Source organism: Chamaea fasciata, unplaced genomic scaffold, assembly GCF_029207755.1.
Source record: "Chamaea fasciata isolate MVZ Bird 193981 ecotype frontalis unplaced genomic scaffold, bChaFas1.0.hap1 SCAF_7, whole genome shotgun sequence".
Taxonomy (NCBI): domain Eukaryota; kingdom Metazoa; phylum Chordata; class Aves; order Passeriformes; family Sylviidae; genus Chamaea; species Chamaea fasciata.
Window position 1 is genome coordinate 7,568,492 of NW_027094092.1, and position 24,102 is coordinate 7,592,593.

At 39.2% G+C, this 24,102-nt stretch overlaps 1 protein-coding gene across 7 annotated transcripts in view; it reads right to left on the reverse strand.

The window, feature by feature from the left end:
• Nucleotides 1–2,275: 2,275 nt before the first annotated feature.
• PPFIA1 (PTPRF interacting protein alpha 1) overlaps nucleotides 2,276–24,102 on the reverse strand; it is a 53,281-nt gene continuing 31,454 nt past the window's right edge. For 2 of the 7 annotated variants that reach the window (XM_066187440.1, XM_066187439.1), the window contains exons 16-30: nucleotides 23,717–23,942; nucleotides 20,333–20,484; nucleotides 19,577–19,749; nucleotides 19,359–19,452; nucleotides 13,315–13,396; nucleotides 12,990–13,190; nucleotides 12,157–12,219; nucleotides 11,589–11,615; nucleotides 10,043–10,218; nucleotides 9,841–9,938; nucleotides 8,747–8,922; nucleotides 8,136–8,204; nucleotides 6,505–6,670; nucleotides 5,180–5,250; nucleotides 2,276–3,790 (exon numbers count right to left, since the gene is read on the reverse strand). In XM_066187440.1, the coding sequence (XP_066043537.1) occupies nucleotides 5,192–5,250; nucleotides 6,505–6,670; nucleotides 8,136–8,204; nucleotides 8,747–8,922; nucleotides 9,841–9,938; nucleotides 10,043–10,218; nucleotides 11,589–11,615; nucleotides 12,157–12,219; nucleotides 12,990–13,190; nucleotides 13,315–13,396; nucleotides 19,359–19,452; nucleotides 19,577–19,749; nucleotides 20,333–20,484; nucleotides 23,717–23,942 (1,762 nt within the window). In that variant the 3' untranslated portion in view covers nucleotides 2,276–3,790; nucleotides 5,180–5,191. The remainder of the gene's footprint in view (nucleotides 3,791–5,179; nucleotides 5,251–6,504; nucleotides 6,671–8,135; nucleotides 8,205–8,746; nucleotides 8,923–9,840; nucleotides 9,939–10,042; nucleotides 10,219–11,588; nucleotides 11,616–12,156; nucleotides 12,220–12,989; nucleotides 13,191–13,314; nucleotides 13,397–19,358; nucleotides 19,453–19,576; nucleotides 19,750–20,332; nucleotides 20,485–23,716; nucleotides 23,943–24,102) is intronic. The other 5 variants (XM_066187442.1, XM_066187443.1, XM_066187441.1 and 2 more) reach the window with 5 other exon arrangements.

The following is a 24,102-nucleotide window of genomic DNA, read 5'->3' on the forward strand; positions in this document are numbered from 1 at the left end:
ACCGTCAGTAGTTTTAAAATGGCCACAAGAGAGTTGCTGGTTCAGTTTTGAACATCCTTCTTTAATACTCGCTTTTGCACCGTCATGTTTTTTTTTGGAAGTCGCATCTACTCCGTGCCCAGGAGTTTCCATCACTTTTTATCAGTGGGCAGAAAGTTCCCCCGTGGTTGGGATCCCCCAGAGGATTCAAATGGAACGATGCCACAATGCAAACTACGGGGTTTTAAAACACTCTGGTAGGAGTGTTCGCGTCCTCCAGAGGAGAGCAAGACCACAAGGAACGCCATTTCCAGCGATAAAAAAATTACAGATAAACACACTCATTCAAGCTGTTATAGAGGGCGATGGTAAAAAAATCCAGGTGAACACAAGAACAATTTAATTCCCAGTGTAGCCAATTCACGTTATAATTAGGCTCAGTTATTTTTTCTGGATTACATACAGGGCGATTTACCCCATAAACTGAATACAGCGCATTTGAAAAACTGGGCGGAATTTCTCCTCAAAAAGCTGTCTGCTAGAGGAGAACACATGTGCAGACATCCCCAGTCCTTTAGGCATTACTTCTGTCTGTTCGGTGCCCTTTTGGAGTCTTCACCTGTCCCTCCATGTGCAGGTAGGAATACCACAACCACGTTTGTCTATGACTTTTCATCCATCTCTTCCAACATCTCCTATAAAACCGAAAGGTACTGCTAACTAAGTTAACTACAATTGCCCTTTCCCTCCCAAGCCCCCTACTATTAACAAACAATGAAAATAATAAAATGTAGAGTAACGTGTACACCAAAGCTACAACCCTGACAGTGGGAAGTGAAAACCTCTCCTTTTAACAGCAAAGCAACTCTTCAGTTTCTTTACAGAGTACCACTCCCAAATATATAGTCAATTTTTTTATTTACCTGAAAATTAATTTTGCTGCCCCTCCCTCTCAATCTTTAGCCTACCACGTTCCAAAAATAAATTCTGCTTTGAACTAATTTACCTGTTCTCCAAATCTTGGCATGATAAATTACAGTTGTCCATAAGATACTGCTACAGCAGTTTGAAAGACAGATGTTTTAACTCTGTTTTGAGAATCCTTCTCCTTGAAGCATGCAAAAATTTCAAGTTTAAAGTTCACTCAGATAATTCTGAAACATGCAGACAGGGTGCATAGTTTAATTCTTACAGCCCTCATTCCAACTGAAGCCTTTAAAGACATTTGGCAATTTACAAAGCGTTGTATTTAATCAAGTGCTATCTGAAGACCACTGTAACAAACCCAGGTGCCTTTTCCACGTGCAGTTTTCTTTCAGCAGGGTGTGTGGGAGTTATTAAAATTGAGTAAGACGCGTTTTTCTGGATCTCAGAAGCAAGTCACCACACATGGTTTTGCCAGTTTGTGAAAGCTTTCGCCATTTTACTCATTTATTCTACCTCTCATGTCAGTTCCATTGTTCCATAACAGTTAAGGTTTTACAGCCTCAAAATAATAAACGCACTTTCTGTTCACATTTTACAAGCCTATCCCGCATTGGTTTCACTTTTGAGAAGCAACAATACATGACTTTGAACACCTACTATCACATCAGTGACCAGCAACGCCTAGGCAAGGTTTCTCTAAACAGCAAAGTCTAGCTGAGCAGTGAGTCAGGATTTCCTTCTGCAGTTCCATTTTAGTTTTTTTCTAGAAAGATAGAGTCTCTGAGAATATAAAAGAGACTGCAAATGAACAGACAGCAACTGGTACAGACAAACAGAGATGCATCACTGAACAAGGCTTAGAGCATCCATGGCAGTGTTTCTCCAGGCATTCCACATCCTGCTGTTGATCTGGAGGACATGATGAAATATGCTTCACTACTGCTTCCATTATTCTGCAACTTTATCCTTCTGTCTTCTATCCAATGAAATGGTTTACAAATATATCAAAATTGACACGAACAGCCCTATTGTGCGCAGCTTTTGCACCGGTTCCCTTGACTCCCGTGTTTCTCCCCAGATATCAATCACTATGGCCATGATCTCATTTTATTACCAAAGCAATTGTTGCTGCTGCCTAGGACAGCACTTCCATCTTCACCCTGTAGACCAGAATACACTTAAGTTGTGTGACAGGTCAGGTTTCTTATTTTAAAAGGAAATCATAGCTCTGAGTAGAAGTAGACAATAAAACAGGTTTTTTCCAGAAAACTGATATTAATGCACATGACCTTGAACAATTCCAAAGAAAATGTCACATCTAATGGAATATTTTTGCCACTGGAGAAAGGTCATAATTTGAAACTGAATCTACAGGGCAGCAAACAATCATTAAGATGCTTTATTGACAATACCCACTCACTGCAAAAGTTTCTGCCTGCATACAATTAGATTTTCGTTTTTCCATAGTGTTTTATTGGCAGTGGAAAATGCATCAGTACTTTATTGAAAGCAATAAATAATACTGTGATAAAAATAGTTCAAAAGTAGACTGTACATATTGTTACATAATCTGAAAATACACAAAAGATTAATAGAAAAACAGAACAGTAACAATGAATTTCAGTTTTACAAGCAAGTTAAAAGTGGAAAACAAAATGAGAAAAACAACATGCTATATATATTGTTGCATAATAAATAATGCACCATCTGAACAGATTCTTGCTGGCTTTTTAATATGCCATTTACAAGTGTCAGATACATTTTCTACTCATACAGTCCAAAATGGCTACAACCATCCAAAATAAAGTCCAGACAAGTCTTTAGAACAAGTTTACAAAACACATAGGATGACTTATATAAGAAAAGTAAGGCCTTTATTAGAAGATGCACTGCTTTAGTTTTTCAGCCCATTTGTACCTTCATCTTTCACTACTCATTTGACAGGAGGCTGCAGTGCTTTAGGATTGGTCCATCAAAAGTGGTTCCACCAGCATCTTTCCACCAAGTATTTTCAAGCAAAAAGGTCAAGGACAAAAAAAACCCAACCTCTCTGTGGCCTGTGACTCACGACCAGGAATCATTACGAAGTCTATCTTCCTCAGGGAAGGAAAAGCAAAAATAAAAGCAGTCCTGGGTTTATGGCTTGTTTTCAGTCACTGCGAAGAGTCGAAGAGTCGCTACACAAACACAGCAGAGGGTGTTAGGGCTGAGGCAATCGCTCCTACAACGTGTCCTGCAGGGTTAAGAGTTCCTCCCAGCTTTTCAAACCAGTTCTACTTTAAATAAAGACAAATTGCCACTACTTGACACATCCTCTGCGTGGAGAGGTACAGCTCTGAGAAGTGCAACACTCCTGTACCGTCCCTCCTAGGTCAACAAAGGCTCACCTGAAAAAAAGCTGGACTTGTTTTCAGATCTAAGCTAAGAGCTCCAAAAGACAAAATATATACTGCTCGGTGTCATGATACTTTTACAAAGGTATTAAAATCCTTTTCACCTTCAGTTTCATTATTAAAAAAACAATGATAATTACAGTAACTGCATAATTTACAAAAACCCTATTTTGCTCATAGGGACATATACATACAAGCATTACAGTACATTCAGTTGGAAAGACTAAAATTAGAATAAAAAATCAGCAATGATTTGATTTGTAGACTGAATAGAAACAGAAAAAGTAAGTAACTATATAAATGAGAAGTCACATAAATATAAGAAACATTTAGATTCTAAAATATTTTCTCTATAGTACTCATGAATTTATTTGCTAATTAAAAACTCTGTAATAAAATATCTCAAAGTGTCCATTTAACAAGTATTAACAGGTTAAGGGTTCCAAATGTTCAAAATGCTGCATATCACCGGTAGAAATAGTGTGGGTAAACTGCAAAAACAACAAACAAAAACAACACACAAAAAGAAAAAAAACACAGAAGATTCCATTAGCAGGTTTTAACCACCATTTCATTCCAAGATTGTCACAAACAGCTCAGCAGTGCAGCAGTGATGCACTGAATTACTGCCATGCCACGTTGCATATCATTTTATTGCCCCCTGCAATCTCCAGCTGCAATGCAAATAAAGCAATGAGGGCAAACGTTTCTGCCTCGAGGATTTCCATCCCACGTCATCTGACTACAGAAAATCCTAAACCAGGGAGGAGAATCTGGGGGAGAGGAGACTTAAAACTTCAGTTTCTTGCAACTAAAAATACTTTGAGAGCCCCTGAGATTATGAACCAACACACTCATATGGTCTGAGCTGCTGTGTGCAAGAGTTTCCTCTCTTAGCATTTCACACGTAAGAACTCTTCAGGACCCAACTCATACATGCAAAAAGGTTCTGAATTTGAGGAAGCCAATGCATGAGTTGGAAGGGATGCTACCAGTAAGAAGAAAGAAGCTGCAAGCAGAGAAGACAGACAATTTACAGTCCATGAAAGATATCAGTGAGGGAGAAAGATCCACTGAATTGATTTTTAAAAATTTGTCGTAGTATAAAAAACTAAAACCAAAAAGAATTTGTTTTCAGACTTGCTTGCAAAATGAGAGAAGTACTGTGCCATAAGAAAATACAGCAGAGGCTGCTGCAGAAACATTCCAGATCCTGGAGGAAGACAGGACTACAGATCTTTCACCAGCCAGAATAAATGGATTTTGTGTTACAGCACATCAAGCTGGCTTTTATCAGCAGCACTGCTCCAGCTCCCCAAATGGAGGCTGCAGGCAGTCAAATCCAAGCAGCCAGCCTAAGCAATCACAGTGGCATGGAGTGCCCAGGAATTGGGAAATTGCAGTTATCCCTGTAACAATTCAACACTGAAGCATGTTTTAGTGGGAAAACTCTGACCAAGCAAAGACTTTGAGGGATCAACAGTCTGGGCTGCAGTGTCACACACTGGATTATTCTTTCTATCCCTAATTTATTCTCTTCCCTCACTCCCCACTTCCACTAGATGTGCTTCATCCAACCTTTGATTTCAACACTTTCTACAGAGCAATTTAGCACAGGTCCTTCTGGAGGCTGTTTAAAAAACCTCACAGGAACACAGTATTGACAAATACTGTGTTTCAACAGTATTTGTCTGTTTCAACAGACCCAGTATTTCAACACTCAGTCTTTGTTGTAGGAAATAAACTTGGGATTTCCAATATAACGACCTACCCTGAAAACCTGGACTGTTTTCTAAGTGTGTAAAAGCATGATAGGAAAATCCCTGCTGTTTTATTTCATAAATAGCTGCTTCAATGTCATTCCTATCAGCTTTACTCACCGGGAGAAGGCTTTAACAGGAGTAGGTCCTTACTGTAGCAGAATCCAATCTTTGTGTTCCTGATACACTGCCTATTCCAAGAAGCATGGGAAGACATGCAGAACACAGCATGCATGTTAGTTTTCAAAACAAAAAAAAAACACCTCCACAGCAATGGTGATTACAGCTTTGGTACTCACCCAACTCTAAGGTTACAAGTTAGAAAAGCAGAATTTATTTTACTGTTTGTATATTAACCACTTCTTGTTCCAGGGGCTAATGAAAAGAATTCTAAAAAAATCTGCTTGCCAGCTAGCACAGAGAAATTGGCAAAGGTGATTTTATAAGTTATTTATTACTTTATGAAGTTTGTAAATATTTAATATTTCAAAAAGAAAGTGGTTTTACATGGTAAAAACTTACTTTCATTTACAGAATTTTTCACATGAATTCTGGTAAATATTTTGTGCTAGTGACTGTATCTAAAATTTAAAAGAGCTTACTGAAAGTAGCATCAGACGCAAAAATTGTTTTTTTGAGCTTTATGAAAAAATAAGTTTTCAGAAGCTGAGGCAACTCCAACAGATTGTGTTCTCACCCTGTCTGTTCCAATTAAAATAAAATTCATATTTGTTTCTACGTGTCTTTTGTAAACTAAATTCAAGTCAAAGTTTTTTCTTATGCTGCTACAGATACGGTTTTTAAACAGACAAGATCCCTCATGTGACAGGTGATCAACTTCCACTTCCAGATGGGATTTTTGGGGTCTGCTTTTATTGGTTTGGGTTTTTTTAATTCATATCTGTGTGTGCACACATATACCCAAAGATTTTTAAGTACACAGCAATGAATGAAACAGTGATTTCAAGTATGGTTATTACTGAAGTGACCACTGCAGGGGGGGTAATGCACCTGTTACTGAAGTTTTACTCATCTCAAAAGTACCTGAGGGAGTTTACTCACATAATTTTTGAATGCATTTTATTGCATTTCAGAAGTGGGGCTCATATTGGTCTAATTGCTGCTAATCAGAAATTATGCATCATGTGATTAAAAGACTCCTACTAAGCTGTCACTTTACTTTCCTAAATTACATTTACTTCTAGCTATGATTCTGATTTTGTTACTCCAGTGATGTAAAAAAGAAACTCCACCTCTAGTACAGCTTCCTGAAATGACAAAGCACCCTATGGTTAAACACAGTGTTATAAATACAACCATGCACAAGGCAGATGCTTTTATGCAGCAAAAAGGTCATTTGGACTTAATTCCCCTGGAATCTCAGGCAAAAAAAAAAAAAAAAAAAAAAAAAGCACATCATGCTTAAGATTATACAAAATCAATACCATCAATCTGCATCTTCTTTGGCTGCATAGAGGGTGAAGACATTGAGGTTGTAACTCTGAAATTTGCAGGAAGAGTCTCTGCTGATCCAGCAGCTAAACCTCTTATGTCCTTTGGTCTAAACTTCTTTCTCCACGAAGGTGCTCTCCTAAAGCTCTTATCATCATCCTGTCATATTGACAAACAACATTAGCAGTGCAAAAAGCATGGGATTGTTACTGACATTAAAAGGATTACTGACAAACTTAAGTAAATGTATCACCCCTGAAGGAGGTAATTGTGAGGAAATAAAAAGTAAGTGTATTAAATACTGCAGTGCCAAGCAGGGTTTTCCTTAAGCACTTGGGTAAATGCAACTTAATTACCTAAGTGCATTTTCCTTTCCCCATTAATATATCTGCATCTTTCAAGCAATAGTCCCACCTCAGAAATATAATGCTGCACTATAATGCTAACTAAATACAGTCTAAATCCCACCTCCAAAAATATATTTGGCAGAGAAAGTATTGTGCCAATGCAAATATACCCTCTGGGCAGCTCCATTTGCCAACTTCCCATTTAGAAACAGTTCAATCCTTTGAATGCTGTTTTACCTCAGATTTATTCTCCTGTACCATTAGGAGATAAGTGTCTACGTTATTTGAAGAGATCTTCATGATCGAACTGCCCTGTGCCACTAGAACACAGCAAACATCTGCTCCCTCAGAGCTGCTTTCCCAGTTTGAAATCTCCAAGGAAAACACTTTAGAAAACCATCAGTGCTTTCTGATGGGTTGTTAAAACCTTGGTAGAGATGCACATGGGAACAGAGCTGTCAGGAGCTTCCCCTTCCCCTGTCCACTTCCTCATCCCAGCACCAATGTTTTTAAGACTGGTTTCCTGAGCTGGTTAACCACAGAAGTGTTTTGTCACTTCAGCCTTAATCTGGAACACTTCTCCCTACATGTGCTACCACATCAAATCCCATCAGCACCAAAGATGAGGCAGCATGGCATTAATTAAGGCTGTCCTGGGGAAGTAACACCAGCTTGAATCTGTCCACTGAGCAACTTACAAAGTTAAAGATGGAACACTATCTCCTCTGTACTGTGGGTGCACAGAACAGCCTCACACTTAGAGAGTTTTACACTCATTTCAGTGCAGTTTATACACCAAGATCACAGGCTGCCCAAAAGAAATTACTCTGATGTGTAAATACACCTGGTGGTCTTCTGCACCAGTATGAATCAAAATTTACATGAGATTTTTTAAAAACCCCACAAAGCTCTTTGAAATACTTCTCTTTAGGATAAAGTGCCTTTTTCTATCACAGCTTGGTCATTGCAATGCTGGTCACTAATTTTCCCATATTTTAGATAAAGAGGATTCAGCCCAAAGTGCTGCTATTAGACAATGATGTGAGCTAGAAAACCAAACTTACAGATCTTCCCAATACTTTCATATTCAAAGTCATCTTACCAAAATACACAAACCCTGCTGTATTTAGAAACCCTCAGAGACAAGGAGTTTCAAGTTAAGGTTTCTGTCACTATTCTGTTAAAAGCTTGAAGAGGCTTAGGCTAAATTCTTTCAGTGAGCAGTTCTGACAAAGTTTCCAGGACCATAAAACGGGTCAACAACTTGAGTAACTTACTTCATCAAGTCTTCTGTCAGTGCCCATAGCAAGAAGGTTATTGAATTCCCTCTCCAGAACAGCACGAGCCTGAAGTTTGTGGTATGAAAGAAATGGAAGTTAATTCCAAAAGATTAGTAATTAGTAACCTATAATGATTTTAAAAACTTAATAGGACCCAAATTGTTTAGTGCTTTCTTATCAGATTAACAAGCATACTTCATACTTGAAAGGTCAATACTTGAAAAGTTACAATTTAATTTGTAACTTATTAAAAATTTAAGGAAGACTTAACAGCTCTCCTCTACTTGTGACATGAAAGTTCACGATTCTGCCTCAAACTTAATTATTTCACAGTAAAAACTAGCAAACAACAAAAATGATGAGTTTCACACTGCCGTTGTGAAGATGAGCTATGAGGAAAATATTCAAACAATTTTTTTCTCAATCAAATTTACCAGGGAGAATTGTTATTAACAACTAGAAAACCACGACTTTAAGTTTTTGTCTTGTGTGACAATGGACAACTTCGCATTGCTAGTTTCTAGATGCTCTTAACTGTGGAAAAAAAAAACCAATCAGCTCCACTTTTAACCTTCCCAGGAGGCCTAAAGTGCCTCATCCTTGCTTACCTGTGTGTTTTGAGTGGGGATTTGCAACAGGAGAGCTAATGCATTGTAATCAAAGGATTCATCTAAGGCCACGAGTGCACCATGAACTCCGCTCTCAAGCAGGTTATTCGCATATTCCTTAAGGCCGATGGACACAACCCAGTGGATCATCCTCTCATTGCTCCACACGAGGACATCTGGGGAGGCACAAACACAGTGCCAGGCTCATTACAACACCACTTCTCTGAACCGAACCAGCCACAGTCATGAATTGGAAGCAGAAGTGGAAGTAAACGTATTAGAAGTCTGCTGTGAGATGTTTCAGACCATTACTTCGATATTCCAAGGAGCACTTCTCTAGAGGCAAGAGATGCACCCACTCCATTTGGGAGGCTAAAAACCAACCAGCTACAACCCTGGCTTAGTTGCTGCCAGTTAGCTTTGACTCCTGGGAATGATCTCAGCCACATTTAGCAAGTTGACCATCAAAAGGTACCAATGCTTTAAAAGGAAAGGGAAAAGAGCAGGCACAGAACCATCTAAGCAAATTTTTAGACTCAGCTATGGGAAAATACTTCTGATATTAGGCAGGGAACAAAACTTCAATGGGAAATCTTGGAAAACCATGAATTCCCACCCTGCTTTCTCTTATTCCTTCTCTCATGTACAATAATCACCATGAATCCGGAAGATATAAATACCAAAGTCACTTGGATATTTTTTCATCAACTGCTGGGCAATAACATTACTAGCCACAAGCAACAAAAAAAAAAATCATGTAGATGTAAAGTTATGTCAAAATGGGGAAAAGAAGAAAATAAGGACACCCCCTCCCCAACATGTTCTTAACTCTCACTCTCCTAAAACATTTAGTTTCAAACTTCAGAGCATTATGAGTTTCAAAAATGTTCACATTTGTAGCATAAGTAAATGATTTAATGATGTGTTTTATCCTTGAGTGTTCAGGGCCTACATCCAAAGACACCTTGTGCATTTAACACTTGATATTTTATAAATGGTTCCATCCTCTAAAGCCTTTTCTTTGTTAATGGATTTGTGAGGCCTATCAGTGAAAACATGGCAGAATCAGACTGAGGTGAAGACAACACACTAACCCTTAATTTCCTTCTGGCTTTCTTCTCTTTTTCTTTCCAGTTCTTTTCGATCATAATTCAGTCTTCGGAGGCACATAATTCCACACTGAAAACTGTTTCTGTTTGAACCAGAGGGGGGGAAAAAAAAATCGGGAAAAGACGTTTAGAGATAATGCAAACACTCAACTGTGAGCGAGGCCTCCAGCATCAACCCCCTTCTTACCTGTGAAAGCTGTCCACCATCTTCAGCTGCCCACGCAGGTCTTTTTTAGTTAAGTGATCCAGCATCCGAGCATCCACCAGGCATTCCATGAAGTAGCTGCGGTACTGAGGGAGCCCCAGACTGGGCAGCCACTCATTGCCAATCCACTCGTGGTTCATGTCACCATAGGCTAATGTCTGGTTTGAAAAAAACATTAAGGGACAAGCTGATTGAAATCAGAAATGAAAAGCTGTTTTAGAAAGCCCATTTTAAAGAAATTGCTTATTTAATTCTTAGCCTGTAAAGATAAACACATCAGAATACTGAATACTATGTGTGTGTTTCCTCCAAGGAGGTCACCCTCATGGAGAAAAACAAGTTCAGATATTCACAACAGCAAGTAAAACTGCCTCGATTTATATCAAGAAATGGCATGACAAAATATGCAAGAGCTAATAAAATTTTAAAAAAGGACTAATTGACATGGTTGGATAGCAAAAGCCATAGAATTTCATTGTGTTGAGATGTTGCAAATACTCTCTCTCTTGAAAACTTGGGGGGGAAATCTTATTTTTCGTATGACATTATAAAGAAAAGATATCAGAAAAATAACTGCAGGCCTTTTTAAATACAGTTTGCTGTTTTCAGAAACTGATAAAACCCTGCTACTGAAAAACGACCCATTCTAAATGCTAGCCCTTATCCTAAAAGAGACTTTTCTCATTACAGTTTTGATCTGCAAATCACCAGGCATTTTTTTAGAAAAACATCTATAAAGATTACCTAATCACTCCTTGGGCAATGAACCCCAGAAGCTCCTTTTTTCAAAAGCATAATAATGCAGATTTTTCTGTTAAAAGTCAAAAGCTTTATTTCTCCTCTAGAGAAAGCACCTTCCAGTAGGGATCAAGGCCACAGGGAAATGCACCTCTCCAAGCCATCAGAAGGTGGAAGAATGAAAAAGCTCCTTACTCTGGGCTTGTTATCACTGACAACCAACAAATGAGTAGCAGAGATGTAGTTAATGGGACTTAAACCAGGTTTAAGCTGGAGGGCAGCCAACCAAGAAGAGCCCATACTGTCCAAAGATATGGATCATGGGTAAATCCCAAGTTTTGTTTCTATCCCTGTATAAATACTCAGCTACATCAATGCCTGAAAATACAATTAGGATTTGCCACCACTTTATGGCAAAACAATCAATCAAGGGGGATTACAGAATTAGTGCATAGAAATCCACTTAACCATCCAGGCTCAGGGTATCTTGTGGCACACCTGGGATGGTGGCTGGGTTGGACAGGGACTTCCTGCACAGAGCAAATATTCCTCTTGGAGTTCTGGCATCCTCAGAGAGCCATCCCCCACCAAAACATTAAAATACTTTAATCACATGTATTTCCCAAATGTGCTTGTAGGGAGATAAGCCTGCAGTTTGCCCCCCTCCCAATCCCCAGGTCACACCCAGAATCATTAAAAGATGCTGGCTTAAAGGAAAAACAGATTCTTTCATGCTCTAATGATTGTGACAATTTACATACAGTCTGTAATATTAGATAAAGTTTCCAACCTGAGCCCAGCTTCCCTCCTCATCTTCCTGTTAGGTGGTTAGGAAAGCAAAAGAACACACACATATTAGTGGTTAAGTTTAGTAAGGAGGTCAAAGTTAATGGTGCACTGCAAGACTCTAAATCTACTGCATACCAAAAAAAAAATCTAGATAAGGCAAGCATCATGCAATGCAAAAAATTATACACAAGGCACTTATTTTTGTATGAGAAATTGCAAACCCCATCTACTGATTAAGTTTTCTGGAGAAAAGAAATTTTTGCACCAATAATTCAATTTGTCCATTTGTCAATCAAGTCAGAGCTCCATTTTACAGATTAGAGTTTTGTTTACAATCTTATCAATGTTGATTTTCTTTTTCCCCCTCCCTTCTGGGAAAAAAGCTATCAAGATGCAGATTGCAAAGTTAATAATTAGAAGCAGCAACAATCCAGAATTTTAGTGAGTTAATTTGAAGGAAAAAAAAAAAAAGAACAAAGAAAAAAAGAGGCCAAAAGATACTTGATTCAAATGTTCAAGAAGTGGGAAAAGCACTCTAAGGAAGAGAAGTGGCAACACTGTAAACTAACCGTTTGCTGTGTGGCTGTAAGATTTTCCATCTCTTCATGTGTTACCCAGACATTTCCCGTGGTCTAATATGAGCCCACAGGGAATCAATCCCATCCAGTGAAAGGAAAGCAGTAACAAAGAGGAGAGGTTGCAGAACAGATAAGCAGTCGGTACATGTAAGGAGCAGGCATGGGCAAAGTAATGGTCTCTAGTCAGGTACAGCTACTGACAGTCATGGCATGCAGTAAAAGCCTGCTCACAGGGGATCAACTTCCTTCACAGATATTAACAAAACCGAGCAGCAGAAACAGCTGACAGGATTTAATTAATGGGTAATCACTCAGCTCTGCTCTAATCTGAAAAATACATTTGGAGTCTAGCACATAACCCCAGGAATAACTTTAGACTGCAGGGCAGACAGACTCATGAGACAAAATTCCCACTAAGTGCCTAAATTTACTATAGAGAGACAGGTGACTCCTAGATCATGTAGTCTGAATTATATGGAGTTAACGGCTTTATAGCTGCATTAAAAGAGCCTCCAACTATCCTACAAATTTCCGTATACACTTGTATACTTCATTTGTATTTTAAATTCTCTGGAGGCCAAAAGATGAGGCCAATAGCACATACTCTAAATACTTTGGATTAATACTTCAACTGAAATAAACTTCTCTTTTCCTTGAGAAAGAAAATTGCAGTTATTTCTTTAGTTAATCTCCATGAAAGGAAGGAACAGCCTATATTTAAATAAAGTGTTCCTTTCCAGAAATTCTTGGTGGAAGTTCAGTTCTAAGTTTACAGTCAAATGTGGGGAAATTCTAAGTGTTTAATGCTGCAGAAGTTTCCTTACCGTCCTTGAGGTGGGAGGGGCAGAGGGGCTGGTCAGGGACATGATTTCCTGGATGGCCAGGCGGAGCTTGAGCCTGTGCAGGGGGTTGCTGATGCCGATTTCCCGCTGGATTTCCGTGTCAGACAGCGCTGACATGATAGCACCGCTTTTCACATTGGCTCGGCAGGCAGCCACGTACCAGGCTGGCATCCCCACCCACAGCTGGAACACAGAGAGAAGGAAGTGAACAGGATATGGAAAACATTCCTGCCTCCAAACCTGCACAGTCTTTACAAGCCTGTAGGTTGGGGGGGGGGGTGTTATTCCTTTTGGGTGGACCACTCACCTCCAGCCACACCACCACAGTGGGCCCATCCCACTGTGCAAAAGGCAAACCTTGTCTTCTGGCTTCCTCCAGCAACTCGTGCCTACAATTACAGAAATAGTCATTAGTTATAATGCATGTTACAATTCCATCACTGCACTCACTTCACTACCTTCTTTCCAATAACTAACTTATTCCTTTCACAGCCACCCTTATATGATACACCCCCTCAGGCAGGTGCTGCACACACACAGGGACTACAAAGGGATGAAAGCTGAGCTGGGCAGGAAATCTGAGAGCAGCAGAGATGTAGATCTTGCCTTTCACAAGCTGGTGTCTGAAGCCACTACTGACACTCTACCCAAAACTCCCAACCCAAAATGGAGATGTCAAAATGGCATATTTGGCAATCAGATCCTCAACTGCTCAGTTTTCTGCCCAGCAAAGCTGAACCAAAGCAGTCATTTCACGTTGGCAGCACGTGAACACAGCAGAGACGCCTGTCCATCAGGCTGTCAGGGCTGGACACTGGGACAGTGACCATTTCATTGGTGAACCTCAGCCTGTCAGAACGTCAGGCACAGCTTCACGCATCCAGAGTTGTGTTTGGCAATTTTATCCTGACAGGCTGTGTACTGAAACTCAGCTTTCATCTCCCCTGATGACACCATTTCCTTTGTTGCTCTGAAACAGAAGCGCCTGAAGTTTAATATTGACAATTCAGCTGCCAGAGACAATGGAAGCTCAGAAGGTCCCTAAAAATAGCTGCCAAAAATGTTTGATAAGCCAGTGGACAAAAACTAGCACTGTGGGTATACGCATACAATGCTGCCTGGACATGCCCAACTGAAAACATGGAGAAAGCCTAAAAAAGCATTTTTACACTGCCTTTGAAAGCCAGTTATATATAGTTAAATCTCCACTCCTTCAAAAATCTGAAAAAAATAACTTCACCTAATTAGACTGATTTTACTGTTCTTCATTCATGCCTGCAAGTATAGAATTAACATCCACAGCAATACTACAGATTCAAGATTCTACATTATGTATTTACCATTTTCTTATTATTTAAATCAAATAAAATCTCCTTGCCTTTTGAACTGTCTCACTGGAGACATCTAAAATAACATTTTTACAGGTTACAGGTATTAAAATACACAAGGCACCTTGAAGAGTGATTACTGACAGACAAGGAGCTTTTTTGCTACGCCAACAAAATGGGAATGCAGCATTCAGCTCGTTTAGACGTATCTAAAAGATATCCTCGTGTTATATGGGCAGGTAACTAAATATTAAAAAGCGATCAATGAAGCAATAAATACATTAACAACTACTTTATCAAGAGATAGCACTTCTCCACCAATGAATTCCTATTGCTCTGTAAGAACCTCCCGGTAGTTTGTCCTAATTAAATGTGCTTCCCAGGAATGGCAAAAGGAGAGGAAGGAAGGTACTGCCAGACAACTGGTTACAAATAATCATTCTAGGTACCATTTTGGGATTCCATCCATTAAGGTGGAACAGTGTTCAGCAGTCAGCAGCTCAACTGCTGAATTTCACTACCAAAGAAGACTGTAAAAGCTCAGACGTATTTGTATACTTCAAAGAGATACATATATTTCTAAATTGGGAATAAAAGATTAGCTATTTCCCTGCTACTGTGGAACACTTTACATTCATAACAGAATTAATTAACCCTGAACACATTTCGTTCTGCTTCTCTTTGTTGTTTAAAGATTTAAAAATTAGAAAAATAAATGAGTAAGATCATATGAAACACTGTTTGGCAAGAACAGAATAAAGTGCTTAATACTGTATTTGCCAGAAAGGAACACAAAGATTTTTCCAAGTACTTTAGCTTCCAAATTGGTGTCTATGCCTTCCTTTTTGGTGGTTGTACTGTGTGGAGTTCAGAGAATATCAGTGTCATTTCTGGTTGTTTATAAGTCTCATTGTATACTTCATGGTAACCATGGAAGACTGAATCCTTTGGAGTAGAATACAAGGAATACATCAAAAATGTAAGGAGAGGTTATGATGCCAACTTGAAACTCCTGTTGGTATTGTAGGTAGAAAATAATTGTGTGATGGAGGAAAACACATAAAAATAGAAACAAATGAAGAAAAAAAAAGTTCATGAGATGATTTATGCAGAAATTATTCAATTGATCTAAAGATGAAAGCAACCATGAAGTGGAAAATTAATTGCGGAATTTGTTCATATGCAGTAAGAGACAAAAAACTTGCTTGCACAGGAAATCATAAACCCCCTAAGCTTATGATGAAGCCCAGGCACAAAACATCTCATAGGAAGAATTCAGAAGCAGCTGCTGTTTCATCTGTAAAATGAAACTGTATTGATGGGTTTTTTCCTATAGCAGAGAACTTCCCTTTTCCCTTCAAACTCCACCAAGACATTTGCTGCATTCCAGTAAAATGTGATCAGATCCCTGAAAGATCTCAACTGCCAGGCCAACTGAGTCTCACAGTATACCAATTAGGAAATAGGTGCAAAATCCAGCCCCATATCTTTGTGAGGAAAAAAATATTGCAGTGGTGTCGGCAGTGTAACAGGTGGTACAAACCTGGCCCTTTGAAGGATAAAAGAGTGCCAGAAGAGTAGCTGGCTACTGGAATAACTCCTGAGTGACAAAACGAAGGGAGAGGTGTCTGGCGACTTAATAAAAAACCTGGCTGAGCTTCCCTTGGAACAGGAGCCCGAACATGCTGCTGGCAAGGGGGGAAGGCTTGTTGTTAGACACATTCCAGAGGCATCTCACAGCAGCTGGGGAGGACAAAAGCTGTGGTCACAGGGAGTGAGAAATGATGTCAAAGCTGCAGGTGGTGCCTCATGCATCAGAGAGTGCACAGGACCCCCTGGAGACCATGTGAAAGATGTGTGTTCAGAAGGGCTCTTGGCAGGAGAGCGCACGCTCACCCCACAAGAAAACTAAAGCAGCCTGGAGCAACCTCACTTTGTCACTGGATTGAGACAGCATGGGAGTGGATCATGCAGAGCTTGTAGCCAGAGGGGAATGCTGTACCCCACATTTCTTGGATGGAAACTGAAGAGGGCTGATTTGGAAGAAGTTCAGAACACAGTAAACACTGCAGTGTGGGGAAGAGAGTGATACTGATGGAAGTGACACAGCTTCAGGGTGTAAAAACTGAGAAGCAACAGTTGTAAAACATGAGATGGAAATAGGCAGAGCATCAGGGGAAAGTTAATACCCTTATTTTAGACTGAGGTCGGGGATGTAGTAAGTGTTTTGTGTGTGAGAGTTATCTTAAATTTAGGGTTGCCTTCCTTTTTGATGAATACAGTACTAAGTTGGTTGTGCTGTAAACAGAAAAGCACAAACAGTTGTGGCAAACACAGCTCACACAGGAGATGAACACAGCACTATAGACGACTTGGTTTAGTAAACACCAAACAACACTTTTACAGGAACATATCCACCTTGGAAACACAAATACCTACTATTGCTAAACAACTTTCAAATCCCAGATTACAAAACTAATCTAAGAAGGTTTAATATTTACACTATAAAAGCTCACACCATGCAAATTAAGACAAGACACCGAACTAGCTTTCACACTGAGCTAGGTGACACTGGATTTATTTCAGCAACACATTTTCATAATATATTCTTTTGAATCTAGTATTTCCTCTCATGATCAGACTTTTTTGAAGAAAGGATAGAGGTTTTAATATATTGCTAAAAAATCCAAACGAATCTTATCATACTTGCACAACAATCCTAATAAAAATAAATACAAACTTACCCTGATTTTGCACTACCACATCAAATGGCAAACGAAAGGAAAATAAAATAACGAAGGACAAATATAAAACTAGGATTAAACTGAACTCAAAAGCATACAAAACCAGACAAATACCGTGTACTGTAATTTAATTCTGTAACTATAAATAGGTTTTTGTTAGCAGACGCTGAACGCTGCCCTTGGCCTGTTTGTGCACATGCAAGCAGAAATCAGAAAGATAAATGAGCAAATAGGGATTAGAGACAGCTATAAATAGAATGAGCTGTTGTTGTTCCAAGCATTCAGGTAGCTGGAATTCTTTTTGCTGAATACAAGATTTTGTAAGCAAACAGTCAGTCAGAATTTGTTTTAACCCACCCTCCTCCAACATCAGAGTGAAAAGCAATTCAGAGCAGCTTTACCACTTTTTCTTTTTGATAAGGAGCATCTCAAAAAGGCAGCAAGGGATCTTTGACCCCTTGTGATAATATTGCTTCCCATGTTCAGAACTCCCCTCAGGATTCTGAACAGTTGCATGAAAGCATCTTGCTTGGATTTTTCAAACGGTAGATCTCGATTGCATTAATTTCATTGAATAACAGAGAACTCCAGGGAGACCTCAGAGCCCCTTCCAATACCTAAAGGGGCTGTAGAAGAGATGGAGAGAGACTTTGGAAGAGCTGGGGAAGGCAATTCCAAACTAAAAGTTTTCATTTGTTTAATAGAGACAGCTGCCTTTTAAGCAATCTGCATCACGGAGCCATAAATTATACTTTAAGTAATACCAGTAAATTTTTGAAAAGCAGAATGTTTACAAGAAAAGCCATGATTTATCTGCAACTGCACTTCTTGCATTTCTTAAAGCAAGACAGTATGGATTGTTTCACTTGAGAATGAAACTTGTGACTGGTATTGAGAAATACCTATATTGCTCAAAGAACAGACCTTACTACTCACTCTTTAGATATGACCAGACTAAAACTATTTATTCAACCAAGATGTGGTATGGTCTTTAAAGTGCTGTAGAAAAGGGAAAATACCAGATCATAATAATATATGATTGCCTTCAGTGCAGCAGTCTGAAGAAAAACAGCTGAGTCTTCTGTTATCCAAACAAACCCACATTCCATTCTGACTTTTCAAACCAACACACTGCTGGTTTTCATTAGCAGCCACCAGGCATTATTCTTATTAGTTAATAGAACTTAGGTACTGCAGGAAATCCCTCTCAAAGGGAAAATTAGCACCCTTACTTTTCAACATTTAATGTCTGTCTTCAGAAGGCAAGGAAAGTCTGATCTTCATCAGTTTTTTACAGCTGAACAGAACAGAAGCAGCAGAAGCTTAAGGTATTCAGCTCAGCATACGGGGGAAAATGGAAGGAATGCCTCATCCTACTTATAGAAATATAAGTATATTAGTGTTTCCTGTATTACCATATAAGCATCAAGTCAGGATTTCTACCAGTAGCAATATCTGTTTTTCACCTATGATAAGTCTTTGCTTCATCTGTTCCAAGTCTGGAAACAATAAAGCATGCAAACAGACACTGCAAAGGTGAGCAGTAAACTAAAGCTTTTCTGGGACAGAGTGAAAAAATTCTCATGACTAGTAAAAAGTAACTGCATACAAGGTGCCATAAAAAAAGGAATAGTCCCAACTGATTAAAAAAACCTGAAGAAACCAGGGCTACATGGTAGACAGAAAAAGACTTCAGTAGACAATCTTAAACAGAAGTGAAAAAACTAGTGAAGAGAGAAGCTGCCAGCAGCTGGAACACAAAGGGACAGAGAAAGGAGCCAGCAAATTCATACACAGGCTTGTCTGCACACAGCATCTCATGCTTCTTTTCTGTCAATTCCTCCACACTCTGGAGCAAATAACAGCCAAACCAACTTTGGGAATCTCCCATATGAATTAAAGCTATTTATAATTTATTATATTTAATACCTCCCAAAGCAGGAGTGAAATATAATAAATTTAGGGGGAATTTAGTAAGAGTCCACTTCTATTTCCAAATTTCTTTATTACAGTAGTCTAAGTTTTTAGCTTAAATTCCTTTCAAACTTACCGTGATCTATACTGCTATTAATGTTCTGGAAAAATACCAAGAAAACCCAAAAATCCAAAAAACAAATAAACAAACAACCCCAAAACAAAACCAAAACTACAGAGGCTTATTAGCCATAGCACCATACTAGGCAAAAACACCCCAAAACCAAATTAAAAAGTAAAACCGCAGCATTTTTAAACAAAGCAATACATGAATAACACAGGATTAAATATATTTGATAACTTACTTTTTCTGCATTTTCCTGTTTTTCTCTGCCTGACCTCCAAGTTTGCTGAGACCTAATGCATCCTGAGAGGAACCATCTGCTTCTCCCATGCCACCTACAAAAAAACCCCAAACTCAAGTCACTCTCAATTTAATCCTCTGTAATATTACTGATCAGGAATGTGTAAAACTAAACCCCCAAGGCCATCTCTTGCACTGTGTAAGAAAAAGCAAACCGACCTTGTCCTAGAGCTTCCTTGCTTCCTTGTCCAGGTCGTCCCTTTTCCTTCTTGCCAAACAGACGGCCAATGGAGGATTTGATCCCCTTCTTTTTGGGGGCTTTGTGAAGGGAATCTTGGCTGCTGTTACTGCTACTAGGATTACTTGTTTGACCATCTTGTGAACCTGTTGAACTGTATAAAAAAAAAAGCCATAAAGGAGCCCATGTACAACAAATTCACCAGAGACAAGTTCAGGGTTCTGTGCAAGTTAATCGAAGTTTAGTAACTCACTAACGACATTTAATTTCAGCTTTTATGAATTATGAAAAGAACTGTTGACAACACAAGTTCCTGACTGAAAGGAGCAGACAAAGTTTGAAATACTTGAATGGAATCCATCTCAAGTATTGAAAAGATTCACTTTGAAAAGAGTATTTGTCAATCAAAGTGATGGCAATTTTGCAAGTAATTTCTCAATTTATAGCTAAGTAACAACTTAAAGAGTTAAGAGTTACATTTTTCATATCCCAAGCATGAAGCAAACTTAATGCAGTCCTTGAGTACCGAAAGAATTCCCATGAAGCCATTTCTGAGCACGAGCAAAATCTACATTCCTAATGTTTATGTAATGTAGTCACTCATTTAAGTGTTCACACTCGTGACTTTTGAGAAACACTTTAACACTCAGACTGAAATCCTACAAGCTGAACAGCTGTGAAGTTTGGGGGCCTTTTCCTGAATTCCTGTTAGGTCTGAGTGATTCCCAGCTACTTACTTCCTAATGTCTCTGATATCCTCGTGGCTCACTGTGTGCAGAGCTCCTTTCTGGACCCTGTCCAGACGCAAAGACCGAGGTGAAGAAGGTGGTGATGTCTCACATTTTATGGTGGTTTTGTCATCTCGTACCTCATCTCTGGAAGCTGGAGACTGATGGAAAAGGAAGGAAAACTTCAGGGGCAATGCCAAAACATGAAGGCAATACCAAAACTATACAAAATAGTGAAAGGAAGAATCTTATTTCAGTGTGAAAGGATCACTACTGCCCTTACCATTCTGCAGTTGCCTATATCTCGCTTGATTTCTTTCTGAATTTCCTGTTACCTTCAGTGACAAATTATTAAATTCAGTCTCAGCTACTGACACGAGAAAGTAGCCCTTCTCTTTTATTCATTTATAGGGCTAAGAACTAAAAGTAATGCCTTCAGCACTAAAAAATGAATATACCTGTCCCCAGTTTAAGCAAGTGCAAAGACAGAAAAACTGAAGAGACTCATGGAAGGAATTATTAGCAAGATCATTGACTCTGTGAAGTTGGTTTCTACACACCTGTGGCTACGAAAGTTTGAGTAATAGAAAGAATAGCTTATTTGTGTGTGTGCTGACAGCTTTTAAAAGTAAGCACTGATGCATGAAGACTGCAAAGCAGTGGTTGAAAACAGAAAGCAGCACAACAACCCACACCAGCAAAAACAGGCAAAGACAAAAACCCACAAAACAAACCCACACTTAGGCTAAAATGATAAACCAGAATCTTGTTTTATTACAGAACTACCCTGCAAATGCTTTATGTTCCTGTTATCCACTAATGAGTTTGGGGACAGGGAGGGAAATGAAGGGGCATGCCATGAAATAAACTAAAGGTTTTTACCTTTCTACGGTGTTTCCTTAAATCACTAGGCTGACAGATGCATGCAAAGAAAAGAAATTTGGAAAAGCTGTATTTGTTGTAAACTGTAGCACAAACTGAGACAACTAATACAGACAAAACATTTTAGGGAGAATATAAACAACAATTACAACAATGGCACAGAGAGATACTGGGTATGAAGTACTCCTTAAATCACAGATTACTTAAATGTATCCCTGAAGTGAGGAAAAGGAAGCAAAAAATAAACACTTAGAGCTGGTTATCTACCGGAGTACCAGAGATGTTTGAGTGTATTGTGACTGTCAGCAAATTAGCACAAAGTGTGTGCAGCAAAAAAAACCCCCAGTGAAGTGCGTGGGGCTGCAAGGTGTTGCTTTGAAAAGGTGAGGACCTGCCTTGAACCTCCAGGTCAGACACAGCAGCCTCAATAAATCATCTGCACTCATCCCTCCTCACAATCCAGGGATTCCTGAAGCTGTTTCCTGCACTGCACAAAAAGCAGCCAAGACTTCAATAATGTCAAAGAGTGCCAACAATAGCCCATTTCTATACAGTAACAGGATTCTGTTCTTTTTACAGCATTCAAGTGCTGGAATGTTTGGGCAGGAATTCCCCACCACTTTTATTTTATCCTCCATCCACTGTACCTCACTCCCCAGGGAGTGCTCACCTCTGCCAGTGCACAGAGCAAAAGTTACACAAACAGCTTATTCAGACTGATGCTGACAAAAGTTAAGTTTAGATAATTTGTTTAATAGCCCTCATTATTTAAAATGGCTGCACCAAAAATAAAGTTGGTCCCTTTTGAAGTGGGACAGGGGGAGGGATGTTGCTTCCCTCCCACAAAGGATAACTTTTAATTGTTTTTGATTTAGAATACATGTAAATTCTGCAGCATTAATAGGGAAAGTTTTGTTCAATCTGACTGTAGAGTACTACATTAATAAATCATAAATTCATTGAATCATAGAAGGGACCTTTAAAGATGTTCTAGTTCCTCCTCAAGCCCTTGAAAAAGCACTGCAGACTCATTTTACCATTATTGGATCTTTCATCCATTAAATCTGATGAGCATAAAAATGAAAATGTTTGCCACATGGAATTAACTGCCCACAAGGACTGCTGAAGAGAGCTGTAGGCTTCACCATTTATCATGTTGATGCTTTTTAATCATGAGGGGCTTTCAACTGACTGAGCTGCATAACCACTGGCATTAAGCTAATTTGCCTACGTGATCAAAACCTAATGCAACTTTCTATTAAAACACTAGAAGACACTGCAGAACTCAGTCTAATGATTCATGATAGCTCTTCCTAAAGTTTCTAGAAAGCTCTTGTTCTCTAATTCTTGACTTCAAGCTTTCACAAATCAGTTGCCAGGTACAAAACTCATCAAATGCAACTGCAAACACCAGATTAAGTGACTTCAAGGCATAATTAGGATGTAAAGTGAACTTAATTACAGTTCACTTTTCTTCAATTGCATTGGATTTCAGACAAGACACATTCTCCTGATCTAGTTTTGGGGAAAAGAGCTACTTGAATTTGTATACGGCTTTCTGCATAAGAAGCATTGACCTTAACTAATTATTGTGAAATGTTAGAAGATAGAGCACTCCACAATCTGAGCTTTTATAGATTTGGTTTTTTTTTAGAAGAAGAAGACTGCTTGACCCTGGATATATGGCTAGAGCTAGTACAATGATTTTTATTTTAGTTCAAAGGTGGCAAAATTATTCCCTTTTATGAAAAAAAATCAAGACTTTTTGGTGTATGTGCACATCTATTTTAAAAAGCCAGCAAAATCACTTAGCTGAAATACTTGGTTTTAACTGATCATTTTATTTGACATTTATGTAAAAACAAGAAAGGGGAAAATTTGTATCTTAATTTTACACGTGTGTTTACATGCATAAAGCAGCTCCTAGAAGGATTAATCTTCCTCAGCAGTCATAGGAATGTCAAAAGAAGGAAAACATCTTTCTCTACTCTCTGAACTCTTAAGACTAAACTACTTTATGACCTACAAGGTCTAACAGATATTTCTTTTATCTATTGGGCTTTAACAGCCTAAAACAGGACACTAGCACTCAATATTCAAACAGCAGTGATACCATCCCAGTCATCAAGATTAATATGCAAATCACTTTTTAGCTGAGTGTTTAGTGGAATAGTGGACTGCTGAAAATAAAATTTAAAGCAGAGGGAGAAAGTGGTTGAAAAGAAAACATCATTTCTTCTAGAAAGAGGAGTCTGAAAAAAGACCATAACAACAGAAGGAATAAATACTTAGGCACGAGATGTTGACCAAATAATAGACTTGAGCTCTGAACGTTTTCCTAATCATTATGTATCTTACACTTTTTATAGAAGTTGAAAGGAAGCAGTAGAAAAACCTAGAGAAAGGAAAAATACAGCTGAGTAAGCAGGAGAGGAAGAGGCAATCAAACAACCTAGAGAAAAGGTTGTTTCTTTCCTTCTGCCGAGGAAGCTGCAGGCCGTGGGTACCCACCAGAGTCATGATGCCCAGCCTGTCCACCTCCCTGGTGGGGCTGTGGGGGCCGCGGCGCGGCGTGGAGCGGCCACTGCCGGGCGGCGAGGAGCCGGCCAGGGCGCCGCTGTACGCCACCGAGCCCAGCGAGCGGAGCCGGCCGTGCGCCTCCAGGCTGCCGCTGCCCACGCGGCTCTCGATCTCCTCCGCGCGCTGCTCCGTGTTCTCCTTCTCCTCCTGGATCAGCCTGACGGGGACAAAAGAGAGCCTCAGAGGAACGGGACGTTCCCACAAGTGTGAGGGTTTGGGCTTCTGTTCTTCTCTGCCAAGGTCAGGATGGATAACATGGGAAATGAAGATGTCAATTTCAGACTTGAAATGTTTATTATATCTTATCTATTTAAAGT